This window comes from Mus caroli, unplaced genomic scaffold (genome assembly GCF_978045245.1).
Source record: "Mus caroli unplaced genomic scaffold, Mus_caroli_1 scaffold_16, whole genome shotgun sequence".
Taxonomy (NCBI): Eukaryota; Metazoa; Chordata; class Mammalia; order Rodentia; family Muridae; genus Mus; species Mus caroli.
Window position 1 is genome coordinate 18,139,187 of NW_028227271.1, and position 23,295 is coordinate 18,162,481.

A 23,295-nucleotide genomic window follows, 5' to 3' on the forward strand; every position below is an offset into this window, starting at 1 on the left:
TCTGAGTTCGAGGCCAGCCTGGTCTACAAAGTGAGTTCCAGGACAGCCAGGGCTACACAGAGAAACCCTGTCTCGAAAAACCAAAAAAAAAAAAAAAAAAGAGTATATTTTACTGGGCAACAGAAATGATGTAGAAAAGCAAAGGTTTGGGGCTCCTCCTCACCCCAGTACTGGATACAGATCCTAGGATCTCGCACATGCTAGAAAATAACTCTATCACGAGTCCACACCCCTCAGACACAGAAATATGAAACGTTGGGCCTAATGGGCCGGAGCTTTAATTTTTATTAGGGCTAATTTCATCTTTTTCCTGGAAAAATTCCCATAGGACCCGCGTTGAGCTTATCTCAGTCTTCTGTCCTCACTTCTTCTCTGACCACCCCCTTCCCCCCCCCCCTGCCCCCCGCAACACCGGCTTCACACCAGGGATAGAAGCAGATCTTCCCAGGCTCTGTCTCTGGGGTTTATCTTTGAGCTCCATAGCACTTAACATAAAGGAGGAGGCAGAGTTAGGAGGCCAGGACCCCAGCAAGACATCTGCAGGCCTAGGTCTGGAGGAGTGGGTCCAGGCGCATCTGTCAACAACACACCTAGCTGTCTCTAGCTGGTCTCTGGACTGCCTCGACTCTTCAGAGCCCTGAAGGCACTCTGGCGGCTTGGGGCCTTCTGCTTTCCACAGATAGTGAATCGATCTTGCTCATCTCTGATCACCTAGATCAATCACCCCAGGCTAACCTGTGTCACAAGGTCATGTGTTTTTCTGAGTCTGTATATCTAGAAGAAAGCCCTTCCTGCCTTCTTCCAGAAGTCTTCCCATAGAGAGAGGGTCAGCCATTCAACAACCCCCCCCCCCACACACACACATGTGTTGAGCATTAAGGAGACTTCGAGGAGTGTCAGGGGTTTGGAGGAATCACTGCTAGCCACTGGCTGCCTCTACTGGGAATCCACTTACACCACTGCACAGGTGTCAGAAGCTGGAGACAAGGCACAGTCCCTAGGGCAGTCTCCTCTAGATTGACCAGGGTGGTGGCAGCAGAAGTTTCACTGTGGAGGTGTCACCTCAGAAGGACCCTCAATCCATCCAAAGCTCTACAGCCCAGCCTAGCAACCACCAGCCAGGAGGCTCCTGATGCACTTTCCCCTCTAAAATCCAACCTTATGCCAAGCTGCTTTGGGGTAGAGGCTGTGTGCATGCCTTACAGCGTGGGTGATCTCACTTTTCAGAGCCTGCATACAGCAAGCAATCAATAAACGCACACTCAGTTATAGGCCTTGGAAATGAATGTGTTCGGGTCTCCCAAGCAATAATCCAGTGACATCCACCTCAAACTTGCTGGACATGAGCACCAGTCACTCATTTACAGTCTTTAACAAGCTTAGGCCCCTGCCTTTGGCTGGGACTAAGGCATATTTCAACTGTATCTTCTTCATCCCGTGTCGTTTTTCTCCTGGGAACATCTGTACCCTTCAATATTTAATCACTAAAGAAACCTATTGTGCACTTGGGGCTATGTCCCTCGTCCGTGAAGAATGACAGACAGGCTATTGTCCAAGAGAAAGGACAGCTGAGAGAGTTGAATAGAATCTGAACACTAGTCACTTAGACGCTATGGACGGAGCCAAGGTTCCAGTGCATTCTGAGCTGTTAGTGAAAGAAGGAAGCAAGAGCGGGAAGCCTAGGTCTCAAGGCCAGCCTGCAGCTCTCCCCACCCCACACATGGTATTTCCCCTGCTGACAGGAGGAACAGGAACCACCAGGCCAGCACGTGTTGCCTGTGTGCGTGCGTGTGTGTGTGTGTGTGTGTGTGTGTGTGTGTGTGTGTATGTATATGTATGTATATATATATATATATATATATATATATATATATATATATATATATATACTCTGTAACACTGTACGACCCTGGAGACTGAGGGATGCCATGTTGGGTGGCGGCACAGGCTTCTCTGTGCAAACTCCACCTCTGCCAGGCTTTTCTGCAGTTTCTTCCAATCGCTCAGCGCCCACTACACCGGAGACATCAAGCCTTGGGTATAAAAATAGGTCCCGCCCCACCCTCAAGGTGCAGAGGGCCTGGGAAGGGCTGCCTATAACTGATAGCCAGTGCGGAAGGCTGGAGAGGGTGTAATCAGTCACCAACAGGTAACTAGTAGGTTAAACCACACCCGGACCGGGGACACAGACAGAAAACAGCAGGGAGAATCTCTGGTGCCATCCTAGAGTGACTGCCAGAACAGAACACAAGTTTGTGTACAGTGTGAGTGTGCTAACCCTTCTCTAGAAAGAAAGGTACAACCAAACACAACAATCAAGAGCAAGGATTATTAACTTAGAAGAAAACTAAGACTTCAGAGGAGACTCAAGTTCCCCGACTATCGCCTGATAGTGCGGCCAGATAAACCACTTGGTTTTATCTCTTTACAAAATCTGCTTTTAGGAGGGGTCTCCCTGTGTTGCCCAGGCTGGTGTTGAGTTCCAGGGTTCAGGTGACGCCCTGGCTTAGCCTCCCTTGTGCTGAAACCATAAGCTTTCCCTACTGTGAACAGTTTTTTTCTTGAGTGGGTGCTTTTTTTTTCTTCCCCCAGTACCGTGGAAGGGACCCAGGCCCTGGCTTGAGGACACCCGCCTGGCAGGCCTTCTGCCACTGAGCTACACCCCCAGTGCAATAATTTTAGACCTGTATTTAATTCGACGAGGAACTCTTGGCATCGTGCAGAATGAGATGAGGTGATATCCTAGACCTTGTGACCAGCGCTGAGGACACACCATCACGTCTGTGACATTCAGGGCAAAAGCCACATGACCTGAGTCTCTGTAAAGCAACAGAGAACCTGAGCCCACTCTATAAGCAACCTAGCCATGTGCCTTAAACAAACACCTGTTTCGGGAAACAAGCTGAGGAAAGGAGCCTAGAGAGGTAACTTGTGCCCAGAACTCCCTTTTGCTCAAAAGGACACGAGACAACGGTGAGGCGGCAATAAGGTCTCATACCAGATAATGGCATAGCATTACCTCCTAGTCTTGATAGCTGCACACTGCACACTGCGGCTAGATAAGAGAATAGCCTTGCTTTTAGGACGCATTCAGAACTCAGAAGCACCAGGTCTGAAACAGACCATCAGGCGGCTCAGGAAAAATACATATAAATAGATGGACAGATGGATGAATGGATGGATGGGTAGGTGGATGAGAGATGGAGGGGTGGGTGGATGGGTGGGCTGGTGGGCAAGAGATGGATGAGTGGCTGAGATGCATAGATGTGGGGGGGGGAATTGATGAGTAAATAGGCTGTGGATGAATGTGTAAATGGATGGATGGAAGATGGATGGATGTGTGGGTGGACGGCTAGATGGATGAGAGGTGGATGGGAGATAGATAAATGGGTGGATGCACTCATGTATATGTAACCGTATTGACAGCTAGATGGTGAGAATGGGGGGGAAGGCGGAGCTGGATGGATAAATCCCACAGACACCGAGTGTGGCAACCTTGTTACACTTTGAGGAGCAACTCCATGAGAAGGCGCCGAGTCTGAAAGAAAGTCGGAATAAACTCCAGCCAAGCAAAGGCAATTTCTGAAAACATCAGGGGTGGGAGAAACAATTGAAGCCAGCCCTGTATTCCTCAAACAGCAGGGCCAGGAGACAGAGACAGGAACCAAATGTGCAGGTGGCATTCCAATGTAGAAACTGATGCTCCCATCATGAGGTGTTCCCTTGGGACAGAAGTGGCAGAACCCGACACAGACTGGGCTCAGTGGTCCCCAGGCTGGTGGTGGCCCAGGCATTTTTGTTTCTCTTGGAGACAGGTTTTCACTGTGCAGCTCTTGCTGGCCTCTGCCTCGCAACCTCCTGCCTCCTACAAGCTGAGATTAAAGGTATGCACTGCCACACCAGGGTGTTTGTGGGGTGTTGTTTTGGTTCTGACATCCGTTTCTTTCCTTCTGTACCCCAGGTTGGCCTCCGATTCTACAGTCCTCCTGCCTCTGCCTCCTCAGCACCGGGATGTGATCATAGGTGTTTACCACCGTGCCCCGCTGGTCCTGAGACTCACATATATTATTGTGAGATAAGACAATTGAGTAAGACTATTGCTGCCTCTGGGAACCAAATTCAGTGTCCATTGAAGACACAGGCACAGTAAAAACCCAGTGACGACAAGACATCCAGGAGTCCTGGCTGTCTGTGCCTACAGAGTCACCTGTCTGAACTTATACTGCCCAAGCCCTGGTCATTGTAATGGTCAAGACACGATGACTCCCAGCTATGGTGACCATGCTATATAAACCTCAGTTGGTCTCCAAAGATCACTTTCCACCGGAAAAAAACAAAACAAAAAAAAAAAAAAAAACAAAAAAAAACCAAACAAACAAACAAACAAACAAACAAAAAAACAGGATTGCCTTGAAAAAATGGTTAATTCCAGCACTGGCACAGGAGGTGTTACTAGTGGGCGGGGCCCAGAAGCCAAGGGATAAGGAGCGCTTGCATCCCAGAGGCAGAAATATGAGTACACACACAGGTCATAACCCCATGATCACTCCTTGTTATTGGAGCTACTGGTGGATCTAAAACACACAGCAGAGGGAGCAGGCACCCTCTCTGATCTCAGGTGGAATATTTAAAACTGTGTCACATAGAGAAGAAGTCTGTGTATCCCCTCCTTCCCCATGATTACTGTACCACAGGGCAAAGAGAGCAAAGGGGAAATTGTTTACAGAAACTCGTTGGCTAATCGGCGAAGCAAGAACTACGGACGAACGAAATCAACTGGTCTGAAAACTCTGCCGAGATGCCTGCTCTTTGGGATGTCAGGGGCACCATGCCTCCGGGCGACGTACAGCAATGTCATCAAAGGGCTGCCCCAAATACCAACCACATCCATCACTGTGGAGGAGGGGTGGCAGACGTGGTGACTCTATGGGACACTATCCATAGAACTCAGCGGAGAGTCCCAGGCTTGGGGAGCTACCCACCAAGGATTATGGCAGTAATAGAGAAAGTAGGCACCAAAAGACAGAGGAGAGACGCCAGCCGTTCCCACCCACGGACCTTGTTGGGTATCGATTCGGAGTTGTCAGAAAACTATCAGGGAGATCCCAGCTCCAGTCGGTCTCTGATGCAATCGGGGTGGGGGGAAAGCTGTGTGTTGTTCTAGTTCCCATCTTGGTCTCTCAGCTTTTGTCATTAAAACATATTGAGCTATCTACTAAAATATTTACAGGCGAAGCAATAGTGCGCAGGCTGAGCTTCGCCCAACCCAGAGGGGGAGGAGCGAAAGAAAGCCTGTCTGGCCTAGAAAACTCCCGGAGAGGCAGGCGGGAGTCGACAGGAGCCTCTGATGCTTTCTTCTTTGCTTCTGTGTAGATTCAAAATCTTCCAGAATTAATGAAAAATGAAACTACCAGGAGAAGCCCACACCTATCTTAAGAGTTACCAAGGAGGGTGGTGGTGATGCACACCTTTAATCCCAGCACTCGGGAGGCGGAGGCGATTGGATCTCTAAATTAGAGGCCAGCCTGGTCTACAAAATGAGTTTTAGGACAACCAGGATTACACAGAGAAACCCTGTCTCAAAAAGCCCTACCCACTTCCCCCGAAAGAAGAGTTACCAAGGAGCAGGATGAGATACCTCCTTGGGCAACACTGAGAAAAAAAATTGTGGTTATGATCTTAGGATGCCAACAACGTGTGCTACAGCGGAATAGCCAAGTATGTACATCAGACCTTTTCCTTCATGATCTAGCAGCCTCAGAGTCCCCCACCCCCTCATCCCCATGAGCTCTGGCCTTCGCGGCCATGCTGTGCACCTTCAAATTGCTCCACAGTGGGGGGTGTTCTGGCAGCCCTAATACACCCCGCCCCGGGCCTGGACTTGTTCCACGGATTCACAGTGACCAGCTCTGGGCAAGCGGGACTGAAGCTCTCTTCTCATGGTTGCTTCCGAGGAGCCCGGGCTCCTGCAGAGCATCAGCTCTGACAACACGTGTAGGGGGCCACAAGCACGGGCTTTGGAGCTAGCCAGGTTCGATTAAGTCCTTATTACTACTCTCGCTACGCTGTCCTCAGTGTATTCATCTGCGAGACCAGGAGGGTGTGGGAGTTACGAGAAAGACCAAATGTGAGCTGTGACTGGGTTGAACCTGTAAGAGCTCCTGTTCTGTGGAAAACCCACCTCCTCCTTACTCCAAAGGTCAAGTTCTAGCCAGCAGGAGCCAGGAGGGGACGGCCAGCAAACAACTGGGTCCCAGGGTCCTCCCACCGTCCCTCGGCGTGTAACAGTACAGATAGTTTCAGATGCCTCTTAGGAGCTCTGAACATTCTGAGTTAACTGTGCTTGACTCATGACAATCGTCCCAGTTTCCATGGGGCAGGTCACTCCTTTCCCAGACTCCAACTGCTTCCTCACCCCATCTGCAAAGCACAGGCCGAGGGCTGGGTTTTGTGAAGCAACGAGCATCAGAGAGACAAGACTCACGTTCAGAGGGGAATCACTCACGTCACGAGGGGGCATCAAAGTCCAAAGTCCAAGTCCATGTCTTGGTCCAAGCCTTTCCCTGCACACGCCTGTGTTCACACCTATCCCCTGCGCATGCGCCTGTTCACACATGCCTGCCCCCATCCACACCTGCCCCACGTCCATACCATAGCACCTCAGGCTCACCGTGCCTCAGCTGTGGCCCCTCCCCTCTGACCCCCCCCCACCCCCCCTTAAGTACTTCCTCTTCACACTCACGAAGAAAGTGCTTTTCCAGTAAGGCGATTTCCAGATGGCCCTTGATCTCGTTCAGTCGATCGAACTCTGTCCTGTTGAAGTCCTGCACGCCTGCCGCCATGATGAGGGTCCCTGGACCAGCCTGGAAGGAGAGCCAGAAGACCACACTCAGAGGACCACACAGAAGCAGCCTTGCCTGATTCCAGTTGGTTTTTAGGAGCCCTGAGGGCCTTGGGGTGGCAGTTGCAAGACAGATCACAAGGGAAGGTATACATTATGGTCAAAATAATGGCCAGAGGACCCCCCCAACGAGCATTTCCCTGAACATCTGAGACAAGGAAACATGGGCTCTACAATTGTGTATCAGCCTACCCACTACCTCGAGATGTTAGACAGTACGGATCTTCTCAGACCTGACACAAAGTTTTAAGAAATAACACAGAAGTCAGAACCCTGTGTGAGGGCTTGCTCAGTGGTCAGGGCGCTTGCCACACAAGTATGAAGACCAATTCAGCTCCCCAGACTCCCAGGTGGGCATGGGAGCCTCTGCTTGGAATTCCAGCCTCAGAAAGCAGAGACAGGGACTCACTAGAGCAAGCAGGCTAGGGAGACTCACTATCACTGAGCTCTGGGTTTGATTGAGAGATCCTGCCTCCGAGAATAAAGCAGAAGACGAATGGAGGATAATTCTGGACATTGACCTCGTGCCTCCACGTGCATGCATGTGTGCAGAGGTGCATGCACACACCTACACATGCAAACACGCACACGCACACCACACATACCCACTTAACATTGGAAAGGAGGAGTAAAACACTAAATAAAGTGTTAAACTTGGTTTCTGTTGTTTTGTTTTTGAGACAGTCTCCTGATACAGTCCAGACCAGCCTCAAATTCATCATCCTCCTGCCTCAACCTCTCAAGTGCTGGGAAAGCCATGTATTGTCACGCCTAGCGGACATTAAGCCTCTCGATGATATCAACTCGGACTGTCATACTACAGATGGAAGAAACTGTGGGACTATCCGGCCAGGAGTTAACCCCACCAGAGCAGTTACCCTCTTACTGGGAGCCCAAGGGTGTCTATCCTACACTGAGTAGATCAAGGGGAAAACAGCTTCTAAGTAAGGTCTATGAGGAACCAAGATGAGCACATGCCACACCAGATCCTTCCTGTTGGTTCTCCAGAGAGCCGATTCCTCTACTGTCCTGTCCCGGAGGCCAAGGGCTAGCTCTAGTCACACACCCCACAGCCACTGCCATGGGCGCTAGATACAGCTATGCATCCTGCTGACCACGAGGCCCCACCCAGCACCGCACAACCTCCTGGACCAGTGGGAACTCCTAACTTGGCCCTGTCTTGACCTCCTATTGCTTCACTCCCTGAACAGGTAAGCATACTGCATTCTCCCTTGGCATCTCTACTCAGGCTGGTGCTAGCGTGTGCACCCCGATTTCTTTGTCTCCAACTCCTCTTCTCTTGGCCCTCTGGTCTAGGCACCTTCTACAAGTTCTACTCATTCTCTGTGTGTCTGAGTCATGCCTAGCCTCCCTGTCCTCAGCGCACTCGGGCAAGGCCTATCTTAAGAACGAGGTCATCAATGTTGAATTGAAATGGGATCCAGCAGCCCAGGAGCTCTGCAGCCTTGCTCCTGCTTCATCTCCAAGAAATGCCCCACACTCTGACTGCCGTCTGGGCTAGCCTACGAGGAGGTGTGTTGAATATTTCACTCGCTCTGCTCACAGGCACCAGCAGACTTACAGCGGGAGTCTTATGTTGAGTCCGAGGCCCCATTTGTCAAGGGACTGACCCTACTGCAGGAGTCCCAGGTGAGCCAGGCCATAGGAGTGGGTACGGTCCTTTCAGGATAACCGAGGCCCTGCCCTGGAGATGACCAGTTGTTAGGTAACTGTTACAGTTACATAGCGAAGAAGACCCCATGAGCAAGAAGCAAGCTCTACCCAGCGCAGAGCCATGCTAAGGGCAGTCAGTGCTGCTAGCTCTCCTCCTCTAATCCACTCTCAAGTTTTGCCCTCCCTACATCCAGTTCCTCCCAGGATTTCCTCATGCGATGATGGAGGGAAGAGGGACCCTGGGAATCCTAAGAAGGCAGTAGACTTGGCCTACATCTCCTGGGGGTATCTGATGGGGAGCAAGGACACTAACCCTGGGAGAAGACAGTGGAGGGATGTAAGCCCCAAGCAGCCAGCTCTGGGCTGACAATGACCTTCATCTGCTGGAGCTGTCACTTGGCTCCAAAGAGCCTCCCACATAGCCTTACCATAGGGGCTGAAGAACAAAGTGAGGGACCATCAGTGGTTACTGGGAACAAATCGGGGGGACCCATGTCCCTTTATCCTAAGCATCTGCTTTGACCACTAAAGGATGCCTTGGAGTGGGGTCCTAAGACAAACTGCTCTAGATAAGAATTCATTTCCAAGAGGGGAACTGGGGGGAGAACCCAAGGTTTTTTTTTATTTTTGTTTTTGTTTTTCAAATCAAAAGATAGCCACCTATCAAATGCCAGGCATGGCACAGTCACCCTGGCATTCCTTATGTCCTGTTTATGTGTGCTGGTCCCTCTAGCAGCAAAGTCAAGTTCCAGATCCCGGGCTGGGGTCATGATGGGACCATGGGATCCTAGAGCCTACAGGTAATGCCAGTTTTCAAAGTGGCCTGGGAATCCAATCAGATTTAACAATGCCACTCTTCTCATCCTATCAGGACAGGAAGGGTGAACCCCAAGTGACGGGGAGGGGGGGTTAGAAAGGAAACTTGGAGAGGAACCAATACCTCCCAGCCAGTAAGCCAACCTTCCCAGAAGAGAGCAGGGCAACCACAACAGGCAAGCTGAGGGTGTGGTGGTGGAGACTGGCAGGGAAGGCAGAGGGGACCAGAGAAAATGGCTGGTCAATCTGATGGGCTTAGCTAGCTCCTGACAAAAGGAGCCAGTTCATCCCTGAAGGGCCAGCTACACTTGAATGCACTCATTCACGTCCCTGAATGGGTATCCTAACACCTGGGCTCAGGGTTTCCAATCAGCAAGTCAATTCTAGCGGCTTCAGGGCAGAGAGGTCAAAGCTCCGGGGAGTGGTCCCCCACTCCTCCAACCTTCCACTCCAGCAGCCCTGAAGGGAGGCCTAAGAGACTTGGCCAAGTGATCAAGGTCTCTAACAAGGGTGACAAGGCCCCAGGGTACTGTGCTGAAGTTCCTAGTCCCCCAGCTGGCTGATCTTTTCCCAGACTTAGGAAGAGTAACTGTGACTTGGGAGCCTGGGGTCTAGACATAGACTGAGGCTGGAATGAAACCACTGTAAATTTACATAGCGCAGTGAGTACAGAGATGACCACCATCCCTCTCACAATATAAGCCAGGCAAGCTGAGCTGCCATTTTTGCCTGCATTAGCTGACCCAGGAGTTGGAGGGAACCCTAGGCAGGGGCCCAGGAGCACGGGCCTCTAGGCCAGCCATGGGGACGAAGCACATTGCCTGGAGGAGGGCAGCTCTCGGCAGCCTCTGGAGGCTCCAGCACTCTCCTGTGACTCACAGACCCAGCAATACTTCAAGCTGGGGGGTGGGGGGGGGGTGCACCAGTGTCCCTCGGTGAGGAGGTCACTGAAAGCAGAGACATACTCCACAGTGGGAGCCTGAACGCCTGCTGAGAGAAGCAGCTCAATGGCTCTCATCACAGAGCACTGGTGAGTGGGGCATCTGTGCCACCCAGACCACAGCAGTCCACAGAGCCCACACATGGGAGTGGGGAATGGCCTCATCTCCTGGGAAGTGGAGTGTTGCATGGCAGTTCCCTCGGACGCACAGGGCCTCCACGTGACCCAGCGACTCCAGATGCAAACAGCTGTTTGTGAGAAACTATATTCCCCGTGTTCTGTTGCTTGTCAGAGCCCTAAAGTGGAAGCAAACCTAGTGTCTGCTGGTATGTTCGTGGATAAACAAACACGGTCCATCCAGTCCAGTACTTGCTATATAGCCTAAGATGGCCTTGTGGTAATCTTGCATTTTTTAGCTTCTTGAGTGCTGGAATCAGACATACCCTGGCACTCCAGAAGATCAGGCACATAGATACACTTGGGAGAATGCAGGGTGTTGCGCGTGCTGGGTAACCTCTCCACTGCTGAGCTGTACCCTCAGCCCAAACCACGGGTCATGATTAAGTCATAAGAAGGAAAGATGCCAGACACCAGAGACCACACCTTGTGCCAGTTATTTGTGGCCGTGGGCTGAGGCCACAGACTCGGAATCTTCTGGCAGCCCAATACCTAGCTATGCTACCAGCAGGAGGTCCAGGGCTGCCCAGACATCCCAGAGCAATAGGTCACAATGGATATGTCTATATGTCTATGGTCTATATTACAGGAAATTCTTTCAAACTGCATTCTAACTAGACCCTGCAGCTGCTAAGTGGCCAAGTGAGGCTATGACTTGGGGTGGCTATCCCTGGAAACCCATATGTTATAGGATAGTTGATCCCACTGTGAACCCCAAGATTGTGTTATTTACTGAAGAAAAAAAAAAAAAAACCTATCTCTAGTTGTGGTATGGTCCAGCCCTTAACACACACCTTTAATCTCTTTGGCTGGAATACAGATACACCCTTAGTACACACCTTGAATCCCAAACAATGAAGGTAAAGTTAGTTTGAAGAAGGAAACACCCGTGTTCAAAGTGATGCCTAATTGAGTGACAGAGAAAGTGACGAATCAGAGAAAGATTTGACAGAATAGAATATGCCCAACTCTTTTGGTTTTTGTTTTGTTTTGTTTTGTTTTGTTTTGTTTTGTTTTGTTTTCAAGACAGGGTTTCTCTGTGTAGCCCTGACTGTCCTGGAACTCACTCTGTAGACCAGGCTGACCTTGAACTCAGAAATCTCTGAGCTGTCTCTGCTTCCCAAGTGCTGGGATTAAAGGCGTGAGCCACCACTGCCCTGTTTATATGCCCAACTCTTATGAGGAGAGAAGAGAGAAACTACCTAAGAGAGCAGTGTTGAGAGACAAAGGGAGAGAGTGCGGCTTTGCCAGGACAGTTGTACAGAGGTTGCAAAGAGAGAACAAGCTAGACAGAGGTGAAGACAGAGCAAGCCAGAGAATGAGAAGGAGCCAGAAGATTAGAACATATTGCCAAAGTTAGTATGAAGCCAAGCAGAAAATTTCAGCCAGAGTCCAAGAGAGAAGCCAGACTGAATAAGTCAGTGTGGAGAGGAGTTTTGAGCCAGGACAGCTGAGTTGAATCAGCCAGAGTTCAGTCAGAGCTAGAAAGGGTGAGCTTATTCAACAGTAAGTCTCAGAGGCGGGAAACATTCTAGGCCTAGATTAGACTAGACTGAAACTGGATGCTTCCAGGACTAGGCCTAGGTTAGCAGACATAGGTAGTAAGCCTCAGAGAGGACAATTTCTACAGGAGAGTAAAAGTCACTTTTACACCCATATACCACCCACTTCTCCATACACTGCCTCATGTTACCTCAGACATGCACACAGGTAGGTGGGTCCTAGTCTAGTCCAATCCTACCACACAATCCTGGCTAGACACAGATAGACACAGAGATGGGCAGACAGAGGTACAGCCAAGACAACCATGCTTCAGCCTCTAAGTAGGTTTTCTTTTGGTCACTGAACCCAGAATCTTATACCTTGTGTGTGTGTGTGTGTGTGTGTGTGTGTGTGTAGGCACACACATGTGCATGTATATGTGTATATGTATGCATGCATGTGTGAGTGTACATATGTATATGTGCATGTGATTGTATGTGTGTATGTGCATATTTGTGTGTGCATGTTTGCATGTATATGCATATATGTGTGTATGCATGATTATGGGTATGTGAGTGTGTGTGTGACAATTCTTGTCCCTGAGGTACTCAACTCGAAGGTTCTCATCTTACCCAGACCCATGGCTTGCACACCTCTACCCCAGCACGCGACAAGATACCATTTTTCTGTCAAGTCTGTACTACTCTGTATTGTCACTTGCAAAACAGGACACACCAAGCTAAAACGAATGACCCAACCCCTAGACCAATAGCTGATGGACTAGCCATTGACTTTGAACTCTGGGAATAGTACCAGCCAAACACACCGGGAGGCTGGATAGGAAGGCAAGCGGCCCCACCCACCTGGCTAGGCAGCACAGGGCACACAGCCAGGCTCTTAGGAGGCAGCGCAAGTGAATTATTAATCTCGCCAGGAGCAGTACATGGTCACCATCCTATTATGAAGCATTAATAATACAGGAGCTAAGAGAAGGCCAGTGATCGCAGTCACATCTGGAAAGATTACCAGGCTCAGGGGGCTGAGAGAGGAAAACCAATAGTCATCAAGTACACTCAAGGATGCTGGGGTGCTCGGGACGGAGACTGAGCAGTTGTGCACACCGCAGCCAGCCTGAGACTTGAGAGGCCTGTCCAGAGGAAAGACTGCAAGGTACTCAGTGACCCAGCTCTATTCTGCACTCCCCAGCCTGACACACCCAGGAAACACAAGCTCTGGAAGGAAGGCAGGGGCCCTGAGTGTGTTCACACCAAAGCCTTGCCCTAGCTAGGGTTGTCCAGTGATATCTGATGCCCAGACAGAGAGCTCCTTACCACTGTGTGTACTGGCCACTGGCCAGTGTGTGCATTAATGAGGGCTCAGCCAGTGGCTGGGTCAGTGACATATATCCTAGTATGGACAGACAAGCTGGGTGTCAGTAGCTTTTATATCAGCCATGCCCTGTCCCGTCACTACACCAATCCTGAGGACAGGGAGAGGGGGAGGGGCACCCGGGCTACAACACTGTATTTATATGACAAGTTTCCCAAACACCCAGAAAAAAAATATAGCTTCTAGACAAAGCTTTGTACAGAAGTCCCACCTAGCCAAGGGCCTGCCCCAGTGGGCTCTGTGGGTTGTTGTAGACAGGCATCAGGAGACAGAGAATTGGGCGTGTCTAAATTGCCTGGTCAGGCATGAATCTTCCCATGTCCAGACTCAGCTTGGCCATCCATGAACTGGGTATAACACCCCTCCTCCTGCCCGCGCTGCCCACGTCGAGCGATGTAAAAGACTCAGGGCCTGGCATACTCACAGGGTCCCTGAGCTCCTCACTGTCCCGGGGCGAGGGCCGTGGCGTCTTCAGGGGGATCTCGTCTCCGCACTCGGTGTCCGAGGCATTTGGGGACTCAGCTAGATCAAGGAAGTCCTCTCTCTTGTGGCCTCTGAACCTGATCCTATCCAGCCTCCTGAGCATGTTCAGCACGGCACTCCTCGGCCTCACCTGGACATGACGGGGAGGTTCCCTGTAAGAGAATGAAGCATGTCACTAGCTGCCCGTTGTCTGCTGCCCCCAACCCCGCTGCTGCCGCCACCATGTTTGGTCCCAGCCCTATATTGAGGCTGATGGTGAGCACTTAGCTCTACAATGAATGGCCAGATCTGATCAGACCAGACATCACCCATCCATGGATGACCTGGCCAGCTGCTGAGGTTCCTTCTGTGCAAAGTCCTACGGAAGGAAGCAGAAGGAAGCCCCAAGTTCTCAGGGCCGGGGGGATCCTGGTCATATAGATGGTCTAGAGTGGGTCACCACATTGTAACAGATTTAAGGGTATGGGATAACTAGAGCTGAGAAAGAAAAAGGTTGACCGCTCTCTAAAATGCTGTCAGGACTGGAGACTAGTCTTACTGCAGTACTGCCTATCACCCGCAACAGCACCACAGCTGGGTCTCAGCATCACTTCTGCCTCTATAGAGTCCCTGCAGGCCCACTGGGACCTGTGGAAAAATGGGCAGGGATTGACACCATCATCCTTTTGTCTGCCCAACTTTCCCCTTCACCTTCTAACACTGGCTTGGCCTTGGAGGCTTCTCCTAAAACCGAGTCCTGCCAGAAACAGACTCAGAAGTTGGGCAAAGGCCTTGTCCCATGTCCCACGTCCCACGTCCAACTACACAGTGTGTGCTGCATGCAAAGCTCATGTAAATTAACAGACAATGCGTACCAAATGATGAGCACCCCCTGGAAGCTTGTTCTCCACCCCTCTATCCTAACTGGACCAGGAGAGCCATGGGAATCCTCAAAAGCCCCACTGCAGGGGGGAGGGCTGTTCTTCCACTGGGTCCAGCTGGCCTCATAGTAGGGCTGGCTCCTGTCATACAACTCCAGGTCTAAGGCTACAGAGCAGGATCCACGGGCTGCCCTTCCCACAGACCCTGCCCTGACATCTTTAAGAGCCTCAGGGAGCAAGCACAATGATACGCCCCTGGGTTCCAGGCTGCTCTGTGCTCACTGCCTCTCCGAGATGCGACATCAATCTCTGAAACAGAAATGATCTCCCAAGCAGGCCAAAGTATTCTGGGAATTCAAGATGACACATGCTGAGGGCCTGACCCCAGGCCTGGGCCTAGGCCCAGTCAACCACAGGATTGTTTTCACACAAGGAAAATCGGGGGAGTGAACTGGGTTGGCCTCTGTGCAGCAAGGCGGGAAGAGCTTCCTGTTTGGTGCAGGAGCACGGAAGCCCTCAGTGGACAGATAAATCACAGCCTGGACATAGTCTTGCGACAGACAAGCCTGCCTGCCCCCAAGGCTCCTTCCTGCTCTCCTTGTCAGGAAGGCCCTCTCTCAGCAAGGCTCACTAATGATGGAACCCGTAAGCCCTCTGTCAAAACTGCTCTGGGGGTCAAGAGGGACTAGATCGGTTGTTAGAACGCTTGCCTAGCACGGACCGGACCTTGGGTTCAATCCCCAGCACTGTGGTGAGACATGCCTGTCATCCTGGCACTTGGGGGATGGAGGCCGAAGGTCAGAAGTTCAAAGTCAACCTCTGCCACACAGCAAGTTCCAGGCTAGCCTGGACTACGTGAGATCCTGTCAGGAAAGAAAGGAAAGCAAACTGAAAGAAGCAGAGGGTGGGGGAGTTGGGGGAGGGGAAGGAAGGAAAGAAAGAGAATTTGCTCGTTCTAAACCACAGAGCAATGGAGACGTGCAGCCTATCAGCACGGCCAAAGTGCAAGCACACACCAAGGGAAATGGAACCATACCTTCGACAAGTGACAAGCGACAAGCCGTTGGCAGTGTGGTGGGTGGGGCAAGCAGCCACGCAGGGTGCGAGCCAATGCTAGCCACTAGGAAACTTATCACATGCAGGAGACCAAAGGGACATTAAACTTAAAAGCATAGAGAGCAAAACACCAGAGAAGAGATAATTAATGGTCTACATTGAGAATGTATTAGCTGGAGAGACGGCTCAGCATAGTTAAGGGCACCAGGGGCTCATCTAGGGGACCAGTTCCCGGGGTACACACTGGGGCTCACCACCATTCAAACTCCAGATTCGGGGATCGGGTGCCCTCTTCTGACCTCTGCAGGCATCAGGCATGCATGCGGTACACATACATCCGTGCCAGCAAAACACACACAATAGACATGATATCAAATAAATAAATCTAAAAAAAGAAAAGACTGAAAAATAAATTCACAAAGTAGAAGCAGTAGAAAAGAATAGAGACCACTAGACAAATGTAAAAATTAAAACCAAAAAAAAAAAAAAGCTCACATGTTTAAAGCATAGACAATGAAATTGAAAACGCCACACCCAATGCAAAAGAGTGGTTCCCAGTTCCCAGATTGCATAAATAAAAGAAACAAGAGTGGTTCCCAGTTCCCAGATTGCATAAATAAAAGAAACAAGAGCGGGAGATGGTGCATGGCAGGGGGCAGGGGGTTGGCAGGGGCAGTGAGGAGACCACTTCCCAGCTCACCCAAAAACTGGCCATGATGTCAAGCAGGAAACCAACTCACACTAATGCTGCAGGTGCTTCAGCATCCTAGACCACTGACGTCTACAGAGCCAGTGGTCCACGCTGTGGGATCCGATCCCACCAGCAAACACAAAAGCAGGGGATCACACTCTGTATGTGGAAATCCTCACTCTGTGTTACCCCTACCCACTACCAGCCACATACAGGGTGGGGGCAATGGTGTGTGTGTGTGTCGTGGCCTCATACAGGACCCCAGCCGCAAGTCACCATAGCCCTGCGGTCACTGCGAATGGGTATGAGAAGAGACACAACCTTATCAGACTTAGAGCAGCTCCAGCAAGTCTCCCTCCAAATGCTCCACAGTGCCTTTCCACGGCTTTGTTCCAGCGACTTTATTTACTATGGTGAGATGCACACACATCAGAGAATGTACTAAGTAAAGCATCTTCCAGGGGTGCATTCGGTGCTGTTAACTATATTCATCCCTCCTAGGATGCTCTGTCTCGTAAAACTGCAACCACCTTCCCTTGCTCAACACCAGCCGCCTTCCTTCTTCATCCTGGCCTCTGGGAACTCCAGCGCCATCAGGAGGTAGGGGAGAGGAGCCAGTGGGTAAGGGAGGGGGCTTGCTGTTTAAGCATGAGGGCCTGAGTTCAAATCCCTAGCACCCATGTAAACAGATGCGCTCAGCCACATGCTCAATGGTCACCCTGATGCTGGGGGGGGGGCTGGAGACAGGAGGGGCACCGGTGGCTGCCAGTCTTGCTCTAGTTTTAGTGACAGACCTTGTCTGGAGGGAATAAGGTGGAGTGTGACAGAGGAAGACACATGATGTCCTCCTCTGGCTTCTGCGTGTGAACAGGTGCACGCACCAGCATGTGTGTGCTCACACAAATAGAAAGAGAAAGAAGGAAGGAAGGAAGGAAGGAAGGAAGGAAGGAAGGAAGGAAGGAAGGAAGGAAGGAAGGAAGGAAGGAAGGAAGGAAGGAAGAAAGGAAGGAAGGAAGGAAGGAAGGAAAGCCAAAGCAGGTAGAGGCCCCTCCCAACCTGATACTGACTGATACTGAGTTCCTTTTGTTCCGGGAATGGCCAGCCCTGTTCCTGCTGCTAGAGGCTGCAGAACAAGGAGGGTGGGGGGACTGCCAAGATGCCGAGGCCCAAGGCAATGGGCACCCGGATGCCGGAGCATATGCCCCTGGGTGGGCACAGGCTACCTACAGGCTGAACTGAGTAGTAAGCATGCTTTTATGTGGAGCTCTTGGCTCTCCGAGGGTTCCCTCCAGAGGCTTCCCCTGTCTAAGATTCTGCAGCTCCTCGGAACCAGGGCCAGCTTCCCCATTAAGCTTCAGCAAGCAAATGAGAAGAGGGAACAAAGGCAGCCCAGCATCAAGCCTACCCCCACCTGAATGGGAGCATGGGAGGCCGACTACCACGGGCGTTCAGGCTCCCTGCCTCCTGCCCAGCTCCGCACACAGGGTCCTGTTGAGCTGTTCACACGGGCACTGAAGGGAAAACCAGGATTTGTAGATTTCCCCCCAAGAAGGGGAACCAGGGGCCTCCTCCCAGCCCCACTGCTCTTCTTTGGGTCTCCACTAGGGCCCTCAAAAAGGTGAACTCTTCAAGTTTCAGAGGGGAAGAACCAAAACCTAAGCTACCAGAGATAGTTTCTGACTTTGCCAGCAAACATGCCCCAGGGACCTACATCTGCCACGCCCATGTCAGCATCCCCTGCTGGCTGGAATCCTCCCCAGGGTGACCACACGTCAACAAGAGGTGCAAAGACCCTATTTGCAGATGAACATGAACACGGAGGACACCGTTCAACTCCATACAACCTGATTCATAGAGGAGGATGCCTGGGCCAAGGCCGCCTGGGGCTCCCCACCCTCCAGGGCTGGGCCTCCATGGTGGGCATTGCCCACCAAGCCAACACTGTGTTTGAGCCTTGCCTGCCGCCTTGATTGCAGCTGATATATATATATATATATATATATATATATACATATATATATATATATATATATATATATATATATATATATCCTCCACGGGCTTCTCCAGGCCTCCCTGTGTCCAACTGACCACTGTCCCCAGGCCATGGAAAGAAGTGACTCATCAGTCTGTAGCCTAGCTGCTATGCCCACAGCAGGTCCTTTGCCTGCATCCACGGGAGTCCTGTACAACTCCAGCACCCTGCCCCACCCCCGCCAGAACTCTCTGTAGCTACCTCACATCTTTCCCCCTTGTGCTGTCAAGGTCTATGTGGTGGCCCTTCCTGAGATGGGACAATTCCTTTGCTGGTTCCCTTGGTGCCACTGGGTCCTCACGTGGGCGCTGCACTCCTCCTCAGACATCTCCCTGGGCTATCCCAGGCTCTGCTGCCTTGACCAACTAATATGGAGGGGAGTGTGTTTCTCTCTCCCAATCAAGACTGCGCCATATAAGCAGGTGTTACCAGGAACTCAGTGCCCCCACCAGTAAGTCACAGACTCCCTCGAGGCAGGGACAGACACACAGATGAGTGCAATCCACCACGCCATCAGCCGTGAGGTCCGTTGGACCATCACTGCACCTCTGTCTGGAAGGAGGCTTGCTTAAACACACTCTCAGCTACAACTGGTCAGGGGCATGTTTCAAGGACACAGTGACTGTCAGGCTCAGAGCTGGTGTGGCACCAAAGGCTCCGAGTGGGTGGTGCCGGCTACCCAGGTTTTGAGGATCTGGGATCTGCAGGCCCTAGCAGGGCAGGACAGTGGGTGCTCTCTGCTCTCCAGGCTCCCCCAGCTCAGGTGGCCTGATGCCAGTCTCCCAGCCCCTTTCTGCAAATATGCCCTGGAGTGCCACCATACACAGCGCTGGAAAGCCAGCTGAATGGCTCCCAGACACACAAAGGAGTCAGTGTGTGAGAAATCCCGGACTTGGGAACCACAAAGGGCTTTATTTCCCTTTCTAAGCTCAAGACTTAAAAAAATAAAAAAAAAAAATCAAAGCGGCTGCCAGCCTTAGCCCTGGGCCCGGGGATAGCACTGGCTCACCTTCCCGCAGCCGAAAACTCCTCTTTGAATTCAAAGTCGGACTCAGGAGGCTTAGTCTGTAACCCAGGACCCACGAGCTGAAACACAGCTGCGGTCTTCAGCCCTCCTCATCGGGTAGCTCTCCCACAGATCCCCAGATAAGCCACATCCTTTTTCCCGCTGGACGTTAACCCCTGCTCCTGCCTCACAATCCCAGGGGTCCCCAGCTGCCAAGCAAAACTGAGCTGCCTGGCCCTTGGCCAAAGCTGTCTTCTTGGGAAGGTGGCCCCTAAGCCTCAAGGACATGAAGGGGGTTAGCCTTCCCATGGTCAGGCGGCCACATCAGAAGATGTTGTGAAACACTATTCCCTGGGTGGAGCCGCCATTATCATCTTCGGCAGAGTGGCTGGGAGGACTTGCCAGAGACCCTTCGCTCATCTTCCCTCTCAGAAGAAGGTGGAGAGGGTCACTCGAGTGACCCTCTCTGCACACAAAGTGATTCCGCCCAAGCAGCGCGTGATCCTGTAGTCTGTGACAGCGGATACAAAGTAAGGATGCTTAGCTGAGAGGAAGACTCCTTTTATGCAGCCACGGAGAAACAGCCATCCATCTATGCAGGGTTCAATTCCTAACACCCACACTGTAACTGCAGTCCTGGGAGGATCGAACGCCCTCTTCTGGCTTCTAGAGGCACTGCAGGGTGAATGGATATCTATACAGGTAAAAACACTCATACACAGAAAATTTAAAAAAAAAAAAAATAAGAAAGCAATGATAAGACCAAGCACACAATGCCTCTGCTTGTATTCAAGCTTCCGGATCACGGGTGCTTTTTGGTGACATGTTCCCTTGGAGGTCACCCACATACCCTTGCAGGCAGCGCCCCTCCCCCACACTCTTCAAGTTAAGACCAATAAACTCATCGGTTCACCAGATTGGACTTTGGTGGAATTGTTATTTTGATGTGTTGTTGGTGGCCTATCTGGGGTGAGCAGATATTCGTCTATGCCTCTCCAAGAAAAGCCGTGCAGCAGCTGGAAGGGAGAGGTTGGAGCGTCAGTGGATTCCGAGGCTTTGCATGATGAATGGGGTAAGGAGCAGGAGACACAGGTTCTAATCCATATCCCAACCCTACCTCCAGCTTGCTGACTGCCCCTGCAGTGGCAGACACAAGCACCCTAACACACACACACACACACACACACACACAAAGCTACCAACCAACCCATCTCCCTAGACCAATAAGCATCCCCAGGGCCTATGGTATTACCCAAAATCCTGTCTGTACACTCCCATCCTCTGGCCACTGTCACTGCAGTACCAGGTCTGGGATGTTGGCTCAGACCTGAGAGTGTCCAGGTCTGCCAAAGCTCTAGGGGCACCTGGGAGTTACCTCCTGCACCCTAGGTCCACACCATGGTCCTGTAACCTGGGCAATTGATGGCAACCCAAATGCATCTGACTGGGGGCCCTGAATGTTAAGCTGGCTGTGTTGTAGGAGATGCGTCACTGAGGGCAGGGGTTGAGGCAAAGCCCGTAACATGTAGGGGTGGTGATGCATGACTTTTATCCCAGCACTTGGGATCTCTGTGAGTTCGAAGCCAGCCTGGTTTACATACTGAGTTCTAGGACAGACAGAACTACATAGTGAGACCCTGTCTCAAAAAAAACCCAAAACACCTAAAACAAAACAACACATACACACACACACACACACACAAGCACACTATTCAGTTAGCTCTCACTACCTGGAATCAAGACGTACGCTCTCAGCTCCTGCTTCGAGGCCATCCTGCCTGCCTACTGCCATGTCCCCCCCCCCCCCCCATGCTCATGAACCAACCCTCTAAAACCAGGAGCTCCAAATACAACGTTTTCTTTCATGAGTTCCTTTGATCATGGCGTTTGTCACAGAAAATAAAAAGTGACTAAGACAGAATTGTGCTTATGCTGCTTCTTGAAGATCTGGGATGAATCTTACCGTCCTGTGCCTCCGGTACCAATGTGGGGACAGGGCCACGTCTGCAAACGCCCTAGCGGTGGGCAAAGAGAAGCTAGGTTTGATCGCCTTCCACTGGATTGGCCCAGCCATGTGGTGCGGTGGCAGGGACAGCCTGAAGCCCGCAACCTTGGCTGTGTGATTTCAGTCACATGACTTCTCCATGCCCTGGTTTCTTCTGCTAGAAGATATAGCGAATCCCTAACTCACATGGCCGTAGAGGGTGACCTGATGACCCAGCACCAGAAGGACCCAGCACCAGGTCTGGCCAATAGTAGGGACAGTAAGTAGCAAAGACAAAAAGATCTACTTTCTAGGAGGAGACCAACAAGTATCTTTAGTTCCCCTTAAATCTCCGTCACAAAGCCACTGGGTACTATGGTGGCCCTCCCATCTAGCAGGGGATGGAAGGGAGAAGAAATGGCTCTGAGACTACCCTAAGTGTCTCCAGGAACTTCCGAGCAGCCTTGGTGGGGGGAGGAGACACAGACCAGGCATCAGGACAGAGGGATTCTGACACTCAAAGTATAACTGTGTTTGAGGACAGGGAGCAGGGGCCACTTTAAGGAAGCAAAGCTCCTCCAGCCAGCCACAAGCCACCAAGGTCTTTGTCCCTCCTGCAGGAAACCCCCTGCACTCTGTCACCGGGTCCCTCAGTAGCTCTTCAGGGTTAAGACTGAAGTGAGCTCGTAGAGCCAACCAGTCCTGGCTGCCTGGACTATATTCAAACCCTGCCCACATGAAGGCCATCTCCAGGTGACCTGGCCTCTGTCCAGGCTCACTCCACAGAACCCCAGACAGATGCACCACGACGCTGGGACTACAGCACACTTAAGAGATCCCGGCACCTCCCCCAGGCCACTACAGTTCCTGAGAACCTCCTTCCTCGGACCTGCCTGTGGTGACCACAACCTTCACTGGCAATGTCAGCAGAGCGGTCACGGTTGGAATGTTGTTGACAAGCATAGTCACTCCAGGACTTCTATCCTCAAGCCAGAAGGCCGGCATCTCATTGTTGGCCCCTTTCTTAATTGACGAGAAATGGAACAAGCTCCGCAACCACCCATCCCCATCCCACCCGCAACACACACCAGATCTCCCTTAGTTCCGGTCACCACTGAGGGTTGCTACTGCTGATCCGACTGATGGCTGGGGGAAAATGAGGCCTGGGAAGGCAGGCAGGGTAAGAGGTAAGACAACAGCAACACACGTTGATTCATTCCAACACACTTCAGAGCTCCAAGCCCAGACACCCTTCCCAGTGTTAATGTAGCCCACAGGTCCCTCTGCCTTTGAGACTGAGTGGGGAATCTAACAGAGTAGCCACACACAGCTTCATTTACGAAAACGAAGCTTGCAGGGAAAACCCTGTATCCCAGCAGGTAACTGAGCAAAAACCTCTATTACATAAGTGACTGCTCAGCAACGAGAAGCCCACGCAAGAACTCCTCACTGGCAAAGCACCCTTTCCCCAACTCCAGCCATCCTCAGAGCAGCCAGGACGCAGGGAACCGATGGGACATCGGCAAGGAGAAGCCCTCTGCAGTTCCTGGATACAACCTGTCTCCCTGCCATGGCCACGGCCCACATTCCAGAAAGCACAAGGTGGCACCATCCTTGATCTGAAAGCATGCAACCTGCTGCGGGGACAGGGCTCCGCAGATGGTGCTACGGGAAGCCCGTTAGCCATGTGGGATGGGGGCCATCTAGTCCCTGTCCAACTGCCTGACACAATGCCAACAGACATGGTTGTGTGCCAATAAGCATTTACAAAACCCAGCAGAAACAGGTAGTATACATACCT

General features: G+C 51.5%; 1 protein-coding gene across 5 annotated transcripts in view; it reads right to left on the reverse strand.

The window, feature by feature from the left end:
- Nucleotides 1–23,295, reverse strand: part of Gramd4 (GRAM domain containing 4) — a 77,748-nt gene that overhangs the window by 30,371 nt on the left and 24,082 nt on the right. For 3 of the 5 annotated variants that reach the window (XM_021183290.3, XM_029469885.2, XM_029469884.2), the window contains 2 exons: nt 13,804–14,014; nt 6,743–6,863 (listed from right to left, as the gene is read on the reverse strand). In XM_021183290.3, coding sequence (XP_021038949.1) covers nt 6,743–6,863; nt 13,804–14,014 — 332 coding nt within the window. Of the gene's footprint in view, nt 1–6,742; nt 6,864–12,622; nt 12,708–13,803; nt 14,015–19,513; nt 19,533–23,295 lie in introns of those variants that run through there. The other 2 variants (XM_029469886.2, XM_029469887.2) reach the window with 2 other exon arrangements.